The sequence below is a fragment of the Alexandromys fortis genome, unplaced genomic scaffold, assembly GCF_014885135.2.
Source record: "Alexandromys fortis isolate MF-2015 unplaced genomic scaffold, M_Fortis_MF-2015_v1.1 scaffold_80, whole genome shotgun sequence".
NCBI classification, from domain to species: domain Eukaryota; kingdom Metazoa; phylum Chordata; class Mammalia; order Rodentia; family Cricetidae; genus Alexandromys; species Alexandromys fortis.
Genome location: NW_026068174.1, coordinates 5,481,008 through 5,503,115, shown reverse-complemented (window position 1 = coordinate 5,503,115; position 22,108 = coordinate 5,481,008). Strand labels below are relative to the sequence as shown.

The window sequence follows — 22,108 nt, the reverse complement described above, 5'->3', positions numbered from 1 at the left end:
CAACTCCACGTAACATATTAACACTTCAGACCATTGCTATGGAAAACAAAAATGGTCTAAAGTTTGCTCTTCTGGGCATGGGGTGGAAGAATGTTGTCCTCTATGTAACCCTGAATTTTAAAGATTTTGTTTGTGTGCATGAATATGCACATACACAATTATCTTTACATTTTGAATGCAGATGTCCATGGAGTCCAGAAGAGGGCATTATATCCCTTGGATAGGGACACAGTTGCTTGTTGTGGATGCAGAGAAACAAACTCAGTCCTCTGAAAGAGCAACAAATGATCTTAATCACTGAGCCAGCTCTCTAGCATACACGAACTGTGATTTTTTTTTAATTTATTTATTATGTATACAACATTCCTTCCATGTATGCTTGCATGCCAGAAGAGGGCACCAGATCTCATTACAGATGGTTGTGAGCCACCATGTGGTTGCTGGGAATTGAACTCAGGATCTCTGGAAGAGCAATCAGTGCTCTTAACCTCTGAGCCATCTCTCCGGCTCTCTTTTTTCCTTTTTTAAAGGACAGTGGTGATGGTGATGAAACACAGAATCACATACAGCCAGCCTCAAATTTACTGTGTAGCTGAGGCAGCCCTTGAATTCCTGATTTTTCCAAGTGCTGGGATTCAGGTGTGTGCCATCACACCCAGAATTCTTAAACTTAAAAGAAAAAAAACAAAAAAAAAAAAACCCTCTTGAATTAATCAGTCAAAGAAAATGATGGATCAAAGTTGAGGTGGGTTTTTTTTGTTGTTTTTCTCCCCCCAGGAAAAAGCAATACTCACAGGTTTTAAATGGATGACAGAACTATTAGACATCACTGTATGGTCTCCCTCCATCATGTCAAGCTCACTCTTGTCATCCGAGGCATCTGGAAGACTGTTAACACTGCTGCTTTGGCTGCTGGCACTGATAGACATACTGGGAATAGACTGATTACTTCCAACACTATTCACTGTTCCTGTCCGGCCAACACCATGATCTTGCTCCTAAAGGAAAAGAGCATTAAATTACAATATCCAAATCTTTTCTCAATTATAGATTAAAGGAGAAGAAAAGCCTGATGAACACAAACAGGTTTCTTTAATAAAAGACTTCATGTATCCTTTACTATACAATATAAAGGGTTTGATAGAAAGTATATCGTAACAAGATTTCTTTTTTTTTTTTTTGAGCTAAAGACCAAACCCAGGATCCAACTGCTTTACAAATGAGATAAATCCCATACCCCTAAAATAACATTAAAGACCTTTGTTCATAACTAGAATTTCAGAGCATCAATGATAAGAGCACAATATACTGAAACCAGGGATATAAAAAGTATGTTTGGCTGAACAAGTAGTGTAAGAAATCAATAATAAATGCAACTAAAAATCTGATCAATTATACCTCCTCTTCTTCCTGTGCTTCTACCGCTGGTCCATTATGTGCCTCCTGGAAAAGAAGTTTCTTCATTTTTCGATACTGCAGATTGTCCAGCTCTCTTACTGCATCCTTTGTCCTTTGAATGAGATCTATTAACACTGTTTCCGGGCGCTCTCGAAGAACAAACATGTGCTGGAAGAGCAGAAAATTAAAAAAAAAAAAAAAAAAAAAAAAAAGTTAACTTTTTTCCTAATTAGTTCAAATATATTCCTTTTTCAATCTACAGTTATTACCCTAAGATACACAATTCATACAATCTATAGCTATTTAATTCTATTACATCTATGACTCTGATACTTAGAAAGTAGTAATTTCCACATTCAACTTGTACCTTCATAAATATCTTGAATAAAATCCTCATCATGATATATTTAGTTGGCCAATGAAAATACAGTTGAAATTATCAAAGCTAATAAATTCTAAAAACAAAACAAAAAAAAAAAACCCATGCTTGATTCAACTAGGAAAATTTACTATCAATAAATTAAGTAATAAGAACTTAGACATTATGGATTTCTTTTTCTTGTTACAGTTAAATGCTGGCTTTGAACTCGTGGTACTCCTTGTGCTGAATTACAGGCATAAACAGCCATGCCCAGATATTAAAATGTGTTGCTAGTGTGAGTGCTCAGTTGGCCAAGCTTTTATTTCTGAGACCATAGGTGAGCTTATTCCCTGGAACTACAAAAGCAGTATGGAAAATTTTTACTGTTTTTCTATATAATGTGATTGAACAATATTATCAAATGTATGTGTATATATTTGTTGTAGTTTAATTTAGCTGACATCTGTAGGTGAAAAAATTATGTAAAAATAGTTCATATAGAGGGCTGGAGAGATGGTTCAGTGGTTAAGAGCAGTCAGTGGCTGCTCTTCAAGAGGACCCGGGATCAATTCCCAGCACTCACGTGGCAGCTCATATCTGCCTATAACTCCAATTCCAGGGGATCTGACACCCTCACACAAACATACATGCAGGCAAAACACAACCACACACATAAACAAACAAACAAATAAATAAATAAAGTTTATATAAATCTTGTGGAAACAACTAGCTAGAGTCAAATGCTCATTACTACCTCGTCAAGATGCAATATTGCTTATTTATTCATTCATTTTCTCAGACACTTTTAACCCCTGTACTGGGAAGGCAAACAGGAGAATCTCTGAGAGTGCAAGGTCAGTCTGGTCTATATATTGCGTTCTATACCAGACAAAGCATGATGAGACCTTGGGGAGGGAAGGAGAGAGGGAGAGAGAGATGAAGGAAGAGGGAGGGAGGGAAGAAGGGAGGGAGGGAGGGAGGGAGAGAGAGAGAGAGAGAGAGAGAGAGAGAGAGAGAGAGAAACCAAAAAGCAAAAAAAAAACACTACATTAAAATCAGTAAAATTCTATGTGGAGGACAGAAGACAACCTCTTAAGAGTCAGTTTTCTCTTTTTATGAGTTCCAGAGATAGCACTCAGTTCTTCAGGTTTGGTAGCAAGTGCCTTAACTCACTAGGTCATCTTGTCAATCTAAAGCTACATAATTTTTATAGTATTTCATTGCTAAGTGAGTTAAGAGTTTGGATGCCAGCATCTGTAACAAGCTGAAGTGCTTATAAATGGAGGAGGAGCAGTAAGCCTCTCTAGCTTCTAGCCTAGCTGAGATCCTTCCTCAGAAGAAGTACCTCCCTCCCCCACCCCTGTCTCACTCATTTGTGCACTCCCCCACACACACCCCCTAAAAAATCTTTTAAACAAAAATACAGTATCTAAGGTAAGTTACCAAGGCCTAGGGGTATTGCTCAATTAGGAAAACTCCGACCTACTACACTCAAAGTCCTGAGTTCAATACCCAGAATCACAAATACATGTTTCAAGAGATAATTATATAAAAATATTAGTATTTTTAGCAGAGTGGGTGGTTCATATCAGCACTTAGGAGGCAGAGGCAGGGGGGGGTCTCTGAACTCAAGGCCTGGTGTCTATATGGTAACTTCCAGGACAGTCACAGCTATAGAGTTGAGACACTATCTCATAAAGCAAAAATTAGCATTTAAATAGCCTGGGGAAAATAGCTGAATAACAGTACATGCTTAATATGTAGTCCCATTCTATTGCCAGCACTGGAAAACAACAACAACAACAACAATAATAAAAATCCCTTTAAATTGTTGTTTTAGAACTACAAAGCCTTGATTACATGTGTTTATTATTTATGAAGGGGGATCACAACACAAACATGCATGCTGAAATTAGTTCTCGCCTTTCAACCATGTGGATTTCAGGGATTCAATGCAAGTTCTTAGCACTGGAAAAAAGTGCCCGTACTGAGCTAATTCACTGGCCCCAAATTTCATATTTTATTGAAAACTAATATAGTTAATCCTGATTGAGAAAAAAACCAACAAAGCAATTTTAAATAGTTTTCTAAGGGATAAACATAATAGAGTTTTATAAACTGACCTTTAAAAGTTCCTCTGATGTAGGGCGATCTTGAGGGATTTTCTGGAGGCAAGAATCTACAAAGTTGCGAAAATAATCAGACCTATTGTAAAGAAAGTATCAAGTGAACATATTGCTATTTCCTTTAAAAACACATCCAAAAGGCTTAAGCCTACTCACGGGAGGAAGAATGGAAAAGAAATGATAATATAATTTTATCTATTCAAGGTGATCCAAAGCAACCAATTACTGTTAACATTTTCCAAAAATAGACTAACACAGAACATTTAAAAATCCTAGGCTGGGGGTAGAGTGCCATGGCAGACTATATACTTAGCTAGAAAAAAATCCTGTTTCACAGATTTATCTATCAGAAATCACTCAATATTGAGTCTAAAGGAACAAAGGCCATCCAGAGTTTTTCTCCATTCAAATACCAGACTCCTCCCTTTAATTATCTTCTTATTTGTACTTTGGATTGTTTTCTATAGAACATGTTTAGAATATAACTCTTATTCCCTCTGGAGAAGAACATTTTGTTTGTTTTGTTTTTCAAGACAGATCTTTTCAGTATAGTTCTGAAACTTACTCTGTAGACCAGGAGAGAAGAACATTTTTAAACACCTGAGCAATTGCTGACCCTGACCAAAAGGATAAGGCTTCTATTAAAAATCTAGAAAACCAATAGATATATTAAAATATTAAAAGCCTATAATGTGTCATTATAGTATTGTTCATGGGAGTTCAGTGATCATCCAATAAATAATTATTCCATCAACGTTTATCTCCAATATTAAAATGGTAACAAATTTTGTTGTTGTTGTTTGTTTTTTGAGAAAGGGTTTCACACTATAGCCCAGGCTGGACTTAAACTTGAAGTAATCCTCCTGTCTCATCCTCCTAAAGGCAGGGATCACAGAAAATTGTTTTTCATTGTACAAGTGATCATAAGTTTACCTTACCTCTCAGAAGAGACCTCAGGCAGTGGGTTTTTATATAATGTTGGAACTGTTAAAGACTATGGAAACTTTCAGAGATAAAATAATATTTTGTATTAAGAAATGAACATGTGCCGGGCGATGGTGGCGCACGCCTTTAATCCCAGCACTCGGGAGGCAGAGGCAGGTGGATCTCTGTGAGTTCGAGACCAGCCTGGTCTACAGAGCTAGTCCCAGGACAGGCTCCAAAGCCACAGAGAAACGCTGTCTCAAAAAAACAAAAAAAAAGAAATGAACATGCAACTTTAGGGGAAAGAAGTGTAATGCTGACAAGGGGTAGAATGGTAATGGCTAATTCTATCAACTGAACAGAATTTAGAATTACCATGGAAACACACCTGAGTGGGTCTATGAGGGTGCTTCCAGGAAGATACAACTGAGGAAGACCCACGCTGAATGTAGATGGCACCATCCCATGGGCCGTAGTCCCAGGCTGAATAAATAGGGCAAGGCAAATGGAGCTCCAGGATCAATCTCTATGCAATTCCTCACTGAAGACACAAGGTATCAAGTTCCTACCATCATGCCTTCCCCATCATGATGGACTATATCCTTAAACTGTCATTTCAAATAACCTCTTCCTTCTTTAACTTGCCTTTTGTTACAGAAATGAGAAAAGTAACTAATGCACAATTTTTCAACTCATAACAATTCTAGTCTAAACTTGTTAATCTCTTCTCCACATACTATTTAACATGAAGTTTTATCAAGTCAAAGACTACACACCAGAAGAAAAATCAGAGAAATGAGAATAACAGTTAGCTAGAGTGTTCCCAAGGTTTTAGATAAACTAACAATTTTGAAAGAAAAAAAAATCATACCATCTTACCTATGTCTTTTATAATGTAAATGATAATCTATTTATCAAATAATTATCACAACAGGTTATAACAATCTATACATTTTGTTGTAAAAATTAATGCTTTAAAACACTATTAAATTATTAGGATTAGGGGCTGGAGAGATGGCTCAGAGGTTAAGAGCATTGCCTGCTCTTCCAAAGGTCCTGAGTTCAATTCCCAGCAACTACATGGTGGCTCACAACCCTCTGTAATGGGGTCTGGTGCCCTCTTCTGGCCTGTAGGCATATACACAGACAGAATATGATATACATAATAAATATTTTAAAAAAATTAGGATTATTTGTGCTCCAAAAATTTAATGAAAAAGTAAACCTACTTACTTTTCAAGTACTACATTTACTTATATAAAATTGAATCATATTGATAACAATTTATATTTTATCAATATTAACAAAATTTTCAAAACGTTAATCAGTATCTTGTGGGAATACTCACCATTCATTAGACTGTAGTGTAGGGGATTCATTTTGGGCTATGTGATATAAGGCACTCATTGCATTCATATTAAATAAAGGAGGCTTCCTCTCGGCTATGAAAGAGAAGAAACCCTTTTGTTAGAATATGAATATATAAGAATAGTAAAATGTTGATCAAATTTTAAAGAACACATTTTGAAAACAACTTTAAGCTTAATTAAAAAAATTGTAGAAAGACCTTTTTTATTTAGTTGTTTTGGAAGCCAGAGTTTCTCTGTGTAACAGCCCTGACTGTCCTAGAACTCACTTTGTAGACCAGGCTGGCCTCGAACTTGTAGGGAACCACCTGCATCTGCCTCCCGCATGCTGGGATTAAAAACATCCACCACCACCGCCCGGCTATTTATTATTTTTATGTATATGAGCGATCTGTCTTCAGGAACACCAGAACACCTGGCTACAAAGAACTTCTCTTTAAAAATATGAATGAATGTATGTATGTGTGTATCTATTTATTTTTGTTTTGGTTTTGGGTTTTTTTGTTTGTTTGTTTGTTTTGAGATGGTTTCTCTGTAGCTTTGGAGCCTGTCCTGGAATTCTTTAAGACCAGACTGGCCTTGAACTTAGAAACCCATCCACCTGCCTCTGACTCCACAGTACTGGGATTACAGGCATGTACCATCACTGCCTGGCTATTTATTTATTTTATGTATATGAGTGATCCATCTTCACAAACACCAGAAGAAGACATCAGATCCCATTACAGATAGTTGTGAGCCACCACCATGTGGGTGCTGGGAATAGAACTCAGGTACTCTGGAAGAGCAACTTTAACAGCTGTGCAGTTTTTTTCAGCTCCTACAAAGAACTTTTAAATGTGACTCAATTGAGATAAACTGCTTGCTCTGATGGTCCACCATCCCTAAATACTTCAATATATATAAGAACATTTTCAAAAAACCACATGATATGCATTAAATTGTGCCACTCAACGGTGTTAGAGTCACCTGATAGCAAACTCTATTGAAGTTTGGTTCCAAAACCCTAATCAATATTGCCATATGTAGTTTTAATCATCTGTGTCTGTCAAGGAATCAGACCACTGCATCGAGTCTTCAAATTCAGACAGAAAACTGTTCATATTTTCATATCATTTTTGGGGGTACACATGGTTATACGCACCTTTGCATATGGATCAGTGTCTTCCTTTATTGCCCTAACACAGGGATTTCTTTTTTTTTTTGTTTTGTTTTGTTTTGTTTTGTTTTGCAAGCCTGGTTTCTTTGTGTAGCCTTGGCTGTCCTGGAACTCACTCTGTAGACCAGACTGGCCTCAAACTCACAGAGATCCGCTTGTATCTGCCTCCTGTGTGCTGAGATTTGTACTCTGGCCATATTTACAAAGCAAGTGTCCTATTTACATATCCCCTGGCCTTCATTTTATTTTTGTTGCTATTTTAAAATTATTTGTTTGTGTCTGCATAGGGTATGTATACAAGAAACCAGAAGAGGATGTCAGATCCCCTAGAGTAGTATGAGTACTTTAACTGCTAATGCATCTGTTTAGTCCCCTACATAATCTTTAATAATCAATATTAATTGTTATTCCTCATTCACAGCCCCTATCTTTGATTCTACTTTTTAGACAATGTCTTACACTATAGACCAGGCTAACCGGAACTCACTACATGGCCAGACTAGCTCCAAACCATGGTGATTCACCTACCGTCAGTTTCCTAAATCTTGGGATTATAAATGTGATCTATCACACCTGGTTTCTCTCGTTCCTAATATTAGAAATTTGTATCTTTTTTTCTAACCAAAATGAAAAAAGGTTTATCAATTTTAATGACTTTCATAAGTAGCCAGATTTTAGTTTCAATGATGTTTTCTATTTTTCAATTTTCTGCTTAACTGAGTTTTTATTTTGATCTTACTTTATTATTCTGTTATTTGTTTATTCTCAGTTCAGATTTTTCTAAAAGGTGAAATTGGGGGAGATGGCTCAGTAGGTGAAAGCACTTGCCACCATGCCTGATAACCTGAATTCAATCCCCTCAAAACCCACATGATATAAGGAAAAAGAAACGACTCCCTGAGTTGTAGACAGCCATTGACACCAGAAGAGGGTGTCAGATTCCCTGGCAGTGGAGTTACAGGCAGTTGTGAACCACCTGATAAAAATGATAAGAACTAAAGTCTGGTTCTCTGCAAAAGCAGCAAGGGCTCTTTAGAGCTAAGTCATCTCTCTGGCCCATTTTTACATCTTTTTTTTTAATTTTTATTTATTATGTATATAGTGTTCTGGGCACCAGATATCATTATAGATGGGTGTGAGCCATCATGTGGTTGCTGGGAATTGAACTCAGGACCTCTGGAACAGCAGTCAGTTCTCTTAACCTCTGAGCCATCTCTCCAGCCCCCCATTTTTACATCTTTTCAACAGACAGAATTAAAGAACACATGCAAAAACTTAACAGACACATATAACACATTTCTTTCTACATTATTAAAAATAATAGCCAGGTGTGGTAGTGCAAGCCTTTAGTCTCAGCACTCAGGAGGCAGAGTCAGCAGCCTGGTATACATAATGAACTTCAAAACAGTCTGCTACATGAGACCCTGCCTCAAAAAAAAATCAAAATCAAAAACAAAAGAAAAAACAAAGAATAATTCAGCATTTCATCTCAAATTTCAATCCAAAACCACAGTATTTGCTACACTGTACTTTAACAATAGCAAATATTATTCCTACTACCTCCTCCCTTGCCTTTCACCCGATTTTAGTCTTATTCTGCAGTGCAGGCTTACCTAGACTTCATGGCAATCCTCTTATTTCAGTCTCCCAAGTGCTGTGATTATAGGCATGAATCATCATACTGAGACTTTACTGTTTATTTAATAATCTGCTTTTGTGTGTAACCAAGGTAGCATTTCTGCTGTCACTCTCTGCCAATGCCCTATTCCAAACACAGTGGGAATAACTTTTTGGTTTCTGACATCTCAGGCAAACCAGGTCTCTTCTCTGCAGTGAGGAATGCCTCATTAGGGTAAGTTCCCATCATTTTTATTTGGCTATACTAGGTTATCCCAAATATGGATTGCTTCTATAAACACTAACTCTCCTCCCTACTTTCCTTGATCTCTAAAAAACTCTTAAGACATCTCCAGGAATGAATGCTTTACTAACTATCAGATCTTTTAATCTCCACACTGAACCTTCCTCTCGCATACATACTCCTTATCCATTTCTAATTTCATACTATGTTACAGGAACTCACTACTACACTCAAATCTGACATCCACTTTAGGTTAGCACAGTTGGTTCACTGGCTAACAGGTTATCTATATTCTACCTCACATAGTAGTTTGAAGAATACTGTACAAGCCAGGCAATGGAGGTATACACCTTTAATCCCAGCACTTGGGCAGAAGAGGTAGGCGGATCTCTGAGTTCCAGCCTGGGCTACAAAGTAAGTTCCAGGACAGTCAGGAATACAGAGAAACACAATCTAGAAACAAAGGGGTTGGGGGACAAGAACTATAGGGAAAGAGAAAAGGAATACTGAAGATATTTGGAATGAATGGAAGAATAATATCCACTTCTGTTATTATTAAGGTCTTCAATTAGGTAGATTCAGCTGACCTCTATTCTCATCTCTTCTAGGTTTTATAGTCCAGGAGAGGTGCAAACTTCCTTATATAGTTGTGGATGACTTTGAATTTCTAACCATTCTGCCTCATTCTTAGTTTTATATGGTTCAGGGGAATCAAACCCCAGGTTTCACTTAGATAGAGTGAATCTACCAACAGAGCTGTATCTCTAGCCCTTCAAACAAACAATTTTAGTCTAAATTTTTTTTTCTTTTTTGATGAACATGGTGTTCACACCTTTAATCCCAGTACTCTGGAGGCAGAGGCAGGCAGATCTCTGTGATCTATCTAAGCCAGCCTAGTCTATATATATTTTTATAGAGCCAAGATTTTTTTTAATTAATTTATTTATTTATTATGTGTACAACATTCTGCTTCCCACACACCAGAAGAGGGCGCCAGATCTCATAGATGGTTGTGAGCCACCATGTGGTTGCTGGGAATTGAACTCAGGACCTCTGGAAGAGCAGTCAGTGCTCTGAACCTCTGAGCCATCTCTCCAGCCCAGAGCCAAGATTTTTTTGAAATTCAGTGTATCCCTATGCAGCATTGACTGACTTGGACATCACTATGTAGGTCAAATAAAGATTCTCCTAAACCTTCTACCCAAATGCTGGCATTACCATATGTGTCATCAGGACGTGTCTTGATCTCTTTTCTTTCTTTCTTTTCTTTTTTCTTGATAAAGAATCTCTTGTAGACCAGGCTGCACTCTAAATCATCATGTAGCTCAGTATGACCTTAAACTCCTGATTCTCCTGAGTTATGGGATTACAGGCATATTCTATCATGCTTGGTCTCTGGGCTATTGGTACCAAACACAAGGCTTCATGAATATGTACACTACACCAACCAAACTATACCACCAACTTCTCACATTCTTATAAACTATCTAAATTTCATTTAAACAAAAGAATTAATTTTTAAAAGACAGGCTCTCACTATGTGGCCCTGGTTGCCTGGAACTCTTACTATGTAGACCAAGAAGGTCTCAAACTCAGAAATCTGCCTGCCTGTCTTCTATTCTCCAGTGCTGGATAATAAAGGCATGGTGGCATATGCCTGGCCAAATTTATTTTCTTAATTTCAGAGGTCTTAATATTTATTATTGTGCATGTATGTTTTACCAATTCTAACCCACACTAAATACCTATAACACTATGGTTCCACTTGAACAAAGTCTGACTTACTGTCTTTTGCAGGTCTTACTAAATTTCCCAGGCTACTTTGAATTCCCTCTCTTGTCAGGAAGACCTTGAATTTGTAATCCTCCACCATAACAGGAGTCAAGGCCTACCCAAAAGGGGCAGTTTGGACATCTAATTTCTAAATTTAAAAGTAACTAACTTGCAGGACAGTGGTGGCACACACCTTAATCCCAGCACTCAAGAAGGCAGAGGCAGACAGATCTCTGAGTTTGAAGGCAGCCTGGTCTACAAAGAGAGTTCTAGTGCTATTGTTACACAGAGAAACTCTGTCTCAAAAAAAAAAAAAAAAAAAAGGTAACATATATAGTAATGAATGATTCATAAATGACTAAGAAACATTCTGTGGAAAGAAAATATAGTAATAGTTGGTACACTGTAAGTATTAAACAAACATTAATGTCAGACAGATATTTAAGACAACAGTGAAAAGTTATTTTTGAACTAATAGCAAATATATTTTATCCAATATATATTAGGTTAATATAGAAATTATCAGATGATCAAAGTAAAAGTTTTAAATGATTTATTTTTTTCCCCCTTAAATTTGAGGCTGAAGAGATGGCTCAAGAGTTAAGAGAACTGCCTGTTCTTCCTGAAAACCTGAGTTCAATTCCTAGCACCTACACAGAGGTTCAGAACCATCGGCAATTACAGTCCCAAGGATCCAACACACTCTCTTCTGGTCTCCCTGGATACCAGATACCAGGCACATGTATGGAACTCACGCATTCAGGCAGAGAAAAATACCTATACACATATAAAACCAAATATTTTTCAAAAAATTGAGATGTCAGACAAAAAACTAATTTAATATGGTAACTGAAAAAACTGGCTCAAAACTTAATTCAGGTAGGTGTGGTGGCTCACTTTTAATCTTAGCACTCAGAAAGCAGAGACAGGGGGATCTTTGTGAGTTTAAAGCCACTCTGGTCTACATAGCAAATTATAGAACAATCGTGGGGGCTTCACAGTGAGATTCAAAAAAAAAATTAATCCCTAGTAATAAAAAACAATACTTACCTAATTCAATACATGTTATTCCAAGAGACCATACATCAACTTTACCATCATATTGTCCTTCATCCATGGCTAAAATTACTTCTGGGGCCATCCTAAAATATACAATATTCAATTCAACAAAACTTTGAGAATATAAGCTCCATCAACATAAATAACATTGGATTGAACTCCAGTCAATATATGTAAACAAAAAATTTTTACAACGGGAAGCAAATTAGAAGTTGTGATGCATGTATTTAGCAATGCTCAGAAAACATGATACTCATTCTCGCCATCTGTCATGATCATTCAACAATATTCCAACAAGAAAATCCCAAATTTCATTACAAAATTCTAATACTTGTCTGAAATATTGAAGTTTGCCATGGGCAAAACTGTCAGTTGTTTTACCTGAAATGAAAAGGCAGGCACAAGCCTGGCCATAAAATTGTATCCTGACCCTTTAATGTTTTAGAAACTGGACAGTCACAAATGTCTAATATGCTTTTGACACTTTACATTCCAGAGCAATATACCATTTAATCAAGTCTTTCTTTTATTTATTTTTTAAATATTTATTTATTTATTNCCAGACCCCATTACAGATGGTTGTGAGCCACCATGTGGTTGTTGGGAATTGAACTCAGGACCTTTGGAAGAGCAGGCAATACTCTTAACTCTGAGCCATCTCTCCAGCCCCAAGTCTTTCTTTTATAAAATAAGAGAGATTTCAAAGACAGATTAGAAACAAAACAAAACAGGATGATGTGAAAAGAGGTACTTTTAAGTTGACACATGGAAGTTTAAATATCTGAAAATATATTTCCTTCAAATTTTCACTGACAGCTACATATAAAATTATTCAAAGACCAAAGCAGATATTACCTAGAATTTCAATAGAAAATATCTGGGGTAGAAAGTAGGGAAGGCAGAATTAACCATGTGATAAAGGTTACTGGGCTGGGTAATTAGGATGAAAAACCTCATCACACTTCTATTTTTTTGGACATCTGAAATTCCTCATGCAGAAAATTCAAAACAGCAAAACCCCTCCAAATCACCTGCCAGTCTAAGTAGTAATACAAAGTAAATTTGCTCTCATAAAACAGAAGGAAGAGGAGCCTGGTGGTGGTCTTTAATCCCAGCACTCATGAGGCAAAGGCAGGCAGATCTCTGTAAGTGCAAGGCCAGCCTGGTCTACAAGATCTAGTTCCAGGACAGGCTCCAAAGCTACAGAGAAACCCTGTCTCGGGGAGGGAAAAAAAAAAAAAAAACAGAAGGAAGAGGATCAGGGATGCACATCACCCTCAACTAAAGTCCAACATGATAGCATATTTTCAAGAAAATGATATTACAGAAAGTCTAAAATACTGCTTATTTTAATTATGAGCACCAATAGAAGATAAGACCATTCTTACCAATATGGCGTTCCCACAAAAGAATTGGCAGGGGAGGCCATGGAAGCAGATCCAAAGTCAGCAAGTTTCACCTGGCCTGGTTCTGTCAGAAGGATATTTCCTGCTTTGATATCTCTGGTTTAGGAAACACAGAAAATTAGTTAACTTCCCTTCAATAGACTGTGTTAGAAATTATTTTTAAAATGTAAGAGAGCAGAAAGGAAATAAAAAACAAGTATTGCAATAATTATGATTTGTGATAATTATTAATAAATTGTGATAACAAAATTTTGTAACAACAAAAACAGAATTCAAGTAAATAGTTAATAATTAGGAGAATAGTTAACAAAACAAAAAAAGTCAGGCAATTGTATTACACTGCGTGTGTTTGAGTTTGTTTATCAGTATGACCAATTGGCTTTGAAAATATAATTTAATAATCCTTTCATCATTTTATAAGATTTCTAGTATCCCTTTTAACAGTTTTCTTCTCTTTCCTGTTTTTCTTTTTTTTTTTTTTTTGAGACAGCCCTAGCTGTCCTGTAACTCACCACCACCTAGCTTTAACACTTTTCTTTAAAAAAGGAAAAAGAGTAAAGAACCTTATATTCCAAACTGGGTTTGTACCAAAAGGATTATCCCCTTCTCAAGCTTTTACATAGTTCCCAATTAAACATGCAATGAAAACTGAAGCACACATATAATACACTATCAATGGCCCCAAACACAGTATCCAAATTAAGCTATATGAATGTTTACACAAAAGGAATACATGTTCCATGGATGCTAAAATACATACTTAACATTTTAAAACTTAGAAAAAACAAATTTATAAGACTTACTGATTCTTGTTATAGTACATGTAATAGTGAGTATACTATAATACACTTTTTATGTGTGTTTTTGCTTTTTAAATGGGAAAGTACTTCTCCCTGCCCACTGTGATGTGATTATGTGTGTGTTTTTGGGTGTATGGTAATGTGGATTAAATTCTAAGCCTTATGCATAGTGAGGTATTTTTGCAGATGAGAAAATTTACTCCAATTCTGCCAATTGCTCACTTGCTACCATATGGATTTCTCTTGGATTTCACCTACCCTCATCTAAAAATAATGACAATCCATTATTTTTAAATAAATGAATGTACTGCACAGTTTAATAGTTACTGACAGGATCACATAATATTTTAAATACTAATATCTATCTTAAACAGCCAAAACTAATAGCAGTGCTAAAAAAAAATGCATCGAAATGGTTTTTGTCACAGAATCAATGGAACAAACCTGCAATTTATTAGTTATCAGGAAAAAAAAGATCACTAAGTTCATACTCTAATCTATTTGCCTTTGGAATCTTAGGGAAATTATAGTCACAAATTAAAGTATCAATTATACAAAAAGAAAGACTCTGTGATTCCTAATACCCCTTCTAGTTTACAAATTAGGTAATTCTACAATTAAGTTTCATAAAATACATATGCTTTAGGAAACATAGCAGGCAAAAATAAAAATTATCCTAAAGAAACACACATATACTATGTTCTTTCTAATATGTAAACAGTCTAAATAGTGTTGAGTTTATAGGCAATTCTTTTTGGCTGAAGTAAACAAAAATTCCAGAGACACTGAACTATAGGGGTGATAAATTCAATAAACCACTTGCTTGTCAATATATGATAATTTTCAAATCACTTACCTATGGATCATGGTATGAGAATGTAAATAAGCTAATCCCTGGAGAGCACCATGTGTAATTGCTGCTATTTCCACTTCTTGTAATGGCTTTTTATGAACTGAGAAAAGAAAATTTATTTGAAAGCAATCACATAGAATATTCTTGTTTAAAAATATATACAGGGATAACAAGATAGGTTAATGAGTAAATGTATAAGCCTGTGGATCTGAGTTCAATTCCCTAAACCTACCTACCCACTAGAAGAAGAGTTGTCAAGTTGTCCTCTGGCTTTCACATATACACTGTGGTGCACATGCACATAAATACAAACAAACCCATATAAAATAATTAAAAAAAAACTTTTTAAATGAATATACAAATTGACACACTGGTTTGTTTGTTTGTTTGTCTGTTTTCCTAGACAGGGGTTCTCTGTATAGCCCTAGCTGTCCTGGAACTTGCTCTGTAGACCAGGCTAGCTTCAAATTCATAGAAATCCTTCTGTCTCTGCCTCCCAAGTGCTCAGATTAAAGGCATGTGCCACTACTACCCAGCTGACACATTGGTATTGTAGTGACTATGCGTATAATATGTGTGTGTATCATAGTTTATGTATGGAGGTCAAAGGAAACCACTGATCCTCACCTCCTACCTTGTTTGAGGCAGTCTCTTTAGTATTTGCTGTCCACATATGCCAGGCTATCTAGGCCACAAGCCTCTAAGGATTTTCCTGTCTCTACCTCTATCTCCTTATGGAGCAGTGGAATTACTGAGGCACACAACATATACCTAACTTTACTTGTGTTCTGAGGATTTGAACTTAGTCTTAATATTTGTGCAGCAATTGCTTTACTCACTGAGCTATCTCCTCAATTTTTGAAAAACAGGCATTTAGCAGGAGACAATTTCCATGGTGATAAAACAAGACCAATAAACAATAGCTAGAATACACTTATGACAAGGGTTAACAATATACAATCAACTGTTCCTCTAAACTTAACAATACCCAACAATTAACCTGATGACTTTATTAACACAACAGATCAAATAGAGGAAAAAGAATTTTTTTAATGCATAGAAAGTTTCAAAGAGAAAAATCTGCCTACTTTGTAAGGATAGCAAATTTCGTATGAAGAAAAAGGAAAAGACAAGGGATAATACACTTTCTGCAAAATTTTATATTTATTTAGTATTAATATTGCTTAAATAAACTCTAACTGAATTGTTTTGTTTGATTGATTTGGTATTTGAAACAGGATGTCTCTATATAGCTCTGGCTCTTCTGAAACTAACTTGTTACGTATGTAGATCAGGGGCTGGCTTCAAACTCAGATACATCTGCCTCTGTCGCCCAAGTTCTGGAATTAAAGGAGTACACAACCACCTCTAGGACAAAATTGCTATTTTACTCTAAAACTTTAATAAACAATGATCAAGGTCAGGAATGGTGGCACAGGTTTTTAATCAAATCAGGCAGGATATAGAAGCCTGGTCTACATAGCAAGTTCCAGGACCTCCAAGGGTTCTTTAAAGAGATCATGTTTCAAAATTTATTTATTTTTTCACTCATCAATTCATTCATTTATTCATTTATCTATCTATGTTTTTTAGAGACAGGGTTTTTGTGTAGCCCAGGCAGTTCTGGAATTCACTCTGTAGACCAGGCTAGACTCAAAATCAGAGATCCACATGCTTCTGCTTCTTGAGTGTTAGAATTAAAGATATGTGCCACAATAGCCTGACTTTAAAATTAAACAACCAAAAATCAATAATCAAAGTTAGTTTACCTTCTAGCAAATCTGAAGCAGATCCCAAACAATATTCCATTACAAGCTGCATGGGTAGAAAAATTATTAAATGCATTAAAATACATTATAAAAACTTAGTCTATGAGATAAATATGAAGTCAAGAAGACAATATAAAGTAAAATAAACTTGAGCTATCATCCACATTTACAATACAGTTATATACTTAGCAATCTATTAAACTAACCTAATGAATGATTCAGGCATGGTAACACCAGTGATCTCAGTAGTTGGGATGCCAAGGCAAAAAATATGAGGCCACATAGCAACACTGTTTCTTTAAACTATTAAACAAAATTTAAGCCAATGATAACACTTGTCTTCTAATAATGTTAAGATGAAATCAATTATATAAGCTGTGTATTGTATATATATTTTCTTATATAAATTTATAATTATATATAATTACCTCTATAATACTATTCTTATACACAATGTCACAATTTGCTATGTTAAGTGTTATTCAACTATGGAATTATGTCACCTCAAATTTTTATCATGATATATCAAAACTTCACAAGGATCTTTGTACTTAGATGTATTAACACACATTTACACCAATAAGGTATGTTCACTTCCATTCTCAAATAAATGGTACTACTCTTTAGATGCTGAGTTGGTACTTCTGAAGTTATGAATGAACTCTGGAGAAGTCTTTATCTGTTAAAAGTTGCAAGAATACTGTTCTTCCTCTCCTAGGATGAACTAACAATTCAAGTATAAAGCCTGTCTTCATATAACCAATTTGAGACATTAAGTTATGCTAAATCAAAAGAAACTAATTTAATTTACAACAGGAAGAGAACAAATACCAACCCATGCAGTGTGTTCCCGTAAATAGCAGCCTTTATATTCTATACTGTTGGGATGTTTTATTCTTTGTAGAAACTTGACTTCCTTAATAATATCCTGCCATTTCTATGTAGAGGGAGAAAAAAAGGAACAGAAGGAAGAATTATGAACAGCTGATTTTTCTTTGAAAGATACATAAGAAGTAATTATTATATTTAAAAAGGTAAGAAGAACAAACAACTTTATGATCTATACCAGAAATGTCAAAATAAAGTTTAAAAGATCTGTATTCAGACCATTAATTTAGTTATATAAGATACAAGACATTTAAGGACAAATTTTAGCTTAATAATATTCATAATCAATGAGTCCTACTATGTTTTATAGTAGGCTAGTGAGATGATTCTGAAGTTAAAAGCACTTGTTACTCTTCTAGAAAACCTGAGTTCAATTCTTAGTACACACATGGCAGTTTATCCATTTATAGTGGTCCATCCTTTTCTGGCCTCTAGAAGTACCAGGCACACACAAGGTATACAAACATACACAGAGGGCTGGAGAGATGGTTCAGTGGTTAAGAGCATTGCCTGCTCTTCCAAAGGTCCTGAGTTCAATTCCCTGCAACCACATGGTGGCTCACAACCATCTGTAATGGGGTCTGGTGCCCTCTTCTGGCCCGCAGACATACACACAGACATAATATTGTATACATAATAAATAAATAAATATTTAAAAAAAAACATACACAGACAAATACATATAAAATAAAAAATCTTAAATCAAACAATCAAGCACATTGACAAAAATAAAACACACATGGGTTTTCTTTCCCTCAGAAGTCAATCTTTTTATTTTCTTTAAATAAAATTATTTTTAAATGATTAATTAAAGTTAATTTTATTAATTTCTTGAGCATTTCATAGAATGTATTGTGATCATATTCATCTCCTTACTTTGAACATTCCACATTCACCCCACCTATTTACCCACCCAATTTTGCTTTCCCTCTCTTTTTTGCTTTAAAGATAATCCAGTTGGGCAGTGGTGGCACACACCTTTAATCCCAACACTTGGGAGCCAGTGGCAGGTGAATGTCTGAGTTGGAGGGCGGCCTGGTCTACAGAGCGAGTTTCAGGACAGCCAAGACTACACAGAGAAAGCATGTCTTGAAAAACCAATAAAATAAAACAAAATCATCCAGTTCAATTTGTGCTGTCCAAATACTTTGAGTGTTAGACCTGCACTACCTACCAGGGGTCACACCCTTAAAGAAAACTGACTCTTCCACCAGCAGCATTCAATTGTTACCACTTTCTTCTGGACTCCCTGGACACCAGGCACATACATGGGGCACAGAAATACATGTGGGCAAAATACCCATATACATAAAATAAAAAGAAAATGATAGAATAACTATGTATTAAAGGTAACAGAAAAAAGGGAGTATAATAATGATTTTCCTACATATTCTGCTGATTTCTTTCTCTCACAAGTATCATGAAATATAGAAAACATTTAGGGCAACATCCTTAAATCCTCGTATGTGTGTGTGTGTGTACACATGTCCATATGTGAGTGCAGGTACAGCCATGCCACGGTACATGTGCAGAGATCAATAGTCAACAAGAGAATGTTTTGGGAAACAGGGCCTGCTCTTTGTTCTTCTTTGCTGTACATGCCAGGTCAACAGTGCATTCAGATTCTGCAGATTCTGTCTTCACCACCTATCTCATGAAAGCACTGGGATTACAGACAGGTACCTAGCTTTTATGTGGGTCCAGGGGAGTCAAATTCAGGTATTCACACTTACGTGGCAAGTACTTTACACACTGAGACAACCCTCCAGTCCCTACACATATTACTTGTGTGTGTGCACACACATGTGTATATTGCTGGGAAATGAAAATAGGGCCACAAACATGCTGGGCAAATGCTCTATTTCTGAGCTAAATTTCCAGACCTACATAATTACTCTTATGAAGCAAATCAGTAAACTTTAAAAATAAAAGTCCGTACTTCCAATCAGCCATTCCACAAGTTCAATAAATATCGTATAAAGACCAATCTGTTTGGAGTTCTTGTTTTAGTCAATCTATTAGTCATAAAGTTGATTTAACACAACATTAAATAAAATTATGCTTCAAAGAAATATCAGTTTTTAGATACCAAAATGACAGAAAGATATAATAGTATTACCATACCCTTAGCTCAATAATCACCAAACCAAGATTTACCACAAAACAGATTCAAAACAAATAGGACAGATTCAATGTAATGCCCATCAAAATTCCATCAACATTATTCAAAAACCTCGAAAGAATGGTACTCAACTTCATATGGAAAAGCAAAAAACCCAGGATAGCCAAAACAATCCTGTACAATAAAAGAACTTCTGGAGGCATCACAATCCCTGACTTCAAACTCTACTACAGAGCTACAGTACTGAAAACAGCCTGGTATTGGTATAAAAACAGACAGGAGAACCAATGGAACTGAATAGAAGACCCAGATACCAATCCACACATCTTTGAACACCTGATCTTTGCTAAAGAAGCAAAAAATATCAAATGGAAAAAAAGAAAGCATATTTAACAAGTGGTGCTGGCATAAATGGATATCAACATGTAGAAGAATGAAAATAGACCCATATCTATCACCATGCACAAAACTCAAGTCCAAATGGATCAAAGACCTCAACATAAAGCCAGCCACACTGAACCTTATAGAAGAGAAAGTGGGAAGTACACTTGAATGCATTGGCACAGGGAACCACTTCCTAAATAGAACCCCAGCAGCATAGACACTGAGAAATAATTAATAAATGGGACCTCCTGAAACTGAAAACCTTCTGTAAAGCAAAGAACACAGTCAACAAGACAAAATGACAGCCTACAGAATGGGAAAAGATCTTCACTAACCCCACATCAGACAGAAGTCTGATCTCCAAAATATACAAAGAACTCAAGAAATTGGACACCAAAAGATCACATAATCCAATTTAAAAAAAAAAAAATGAAGTACAGACCTAAACAGAGAACTTTCAACAGAGGCATCTAAAATGGCTGAAAGACACTTAAGGAAATGTTCAACATCCTTAGTCATCAGAGAAATGCAAATCAAAACAACTCTGAGATTCCATCTTACACCTATAAGAATGGCTAAGATCAGGGGCTGGAGAGATGGCTCAGAGGTTAAGAGCACTGGCTGCTCTTCCAAAGGTCCTGAGTTCAATTCCCAGCAACCACATGATGGCTCACAACCATCTGTAATGGGGTCTGGTGCCCTCTTCTGGCCTGCAGGCATACACAGACAGAATATTGTATACATAATAAATAAATTTAAAAAAAAAAAGAATGGCTAAATTAAAAACCCTGATGACAACTTAAGCTGGAGAGATTGTGGGGAAAAGGGAACACTTTTGCATTGCTGGTGGGAATGCAAGCTGGTACAACCCCTTTGGATGTCAGTGTGGCGATTTCTCAGAAAATTAGGAAACAACCTTCCTCAAGACCCAGTAATACCACTTTTGGGTATATATCCAAAGGACGCTCAATCATGCCACAAGGACATGTGCTCAACTATGTTCATATTAGCTTTGTTTGTCATAGCCAGAACCTGGAAACAACCTAAATGCCCCTAGACCGAAGAATGGATAAGAAAAATGTGGTACATTTACACAATGGAGTACTACACAGCAGAAAAAAAATGGCATCTTGAAATTTGTGGGCAAATGGATGGATCTAGAAATCATCATATTGAGTGAGGTAACCCAGACCCAGAAAGACATTTATCACATGTACTCACTCATACGCAGTTTTTAAACATAAAGCAAAGAAAACAGCCAACAAACCACAATCCCAGAGAACTTAGACAACAATGCGGACACTAAGAGAGACTTACATAGATCTAATCTACATGGGAAGTAGAAAGTAGAAAAAGATAAGATCTCCAGAGTAAATTGGGAGTATGAGGACCTTGGGAGAGGGTTAAAGGAGGGAGGGGAGAGGCAGGAAGGGGAGCAGAGAAAAATGTTGAGCTCAATAAATATCAATAAAAATAATAAAAATAAAACAAACAGGAACTCAAGTCTTTGAAACAAATCCGGCAAGTTCCCTTCTAGACATATAACCAAAGGAAATTAAAACAAGAATCTACAGAAATATTTGTGCATTCCTATTCATAGCAGTATTATTAACAAAAGACTGAAGGAACCCAGGTCCATTTGTAGGTTTGAAAAGAAATGTGAGAGCCGGGCGGTGGTGGCGCACGCCTTTAATCCCAGCCCTCGGGAGGCAGAGGCAGAGGCAGGCGGATCTCTGGGAGTTCGAGGCCAGCCTGGTCTACAAGAGCTAGTTCCAGGACAGGCTCCAAAAAGCCATGGAGTAACCCTGTCTCAAAAATCAAAAAAAAAAAAAAAAAAAAAAAAAAAAAAGGGAGGGAA

At 36.1% G+C, this 22,108-nt stretch overlaps 1 protein-coding gene across 1 annotated transcript in view; it reads right to left on the bottom strand.

The window, feature by feature from the left end:
• The window catches only part of Taok1 (TAO kinase 1), an 84,305-nt gene that overhangs the window by 30,439 nt on the left and 31,758 nt on the right, over positions 1–22,108 (bottom strand). The window contains exons 4-12 of the mRNA XM_050128605.1: positions 17,692–17,793; positions 16,857–16,902; positions 15,091–15,187; positions 13,417–13,530; positions 12,020–12,111; positions 6,158–6,251; positions 3,883–3,964; positions 1,399–1,566; positions 795–998 (exon numbers count right to left, since the gene is read on the bottom strand). Coding sequence (XP_049984562.1) covers positions 795–998; positions 1,399–1,566; positions 3,883–3,964; positions 6,158–6,251; positions 12,020–12,111; positions 13,417–13,530; positions 15,091–15,187; positions 16,857–16,902; positions 17,692–17,793 — 999 coding nt within the window. The remainder of the gene's footprint in view (positions 1–794; positions 999–1,398; positions 1,567–3,882; positions 3,965–6,157; positions 6,252–12,019; positions 12,112–13,416; positions 13,531–15,090; positions 15,188–16,856; positions 16,903–17,691; positions 17,794–22,108) is intronic.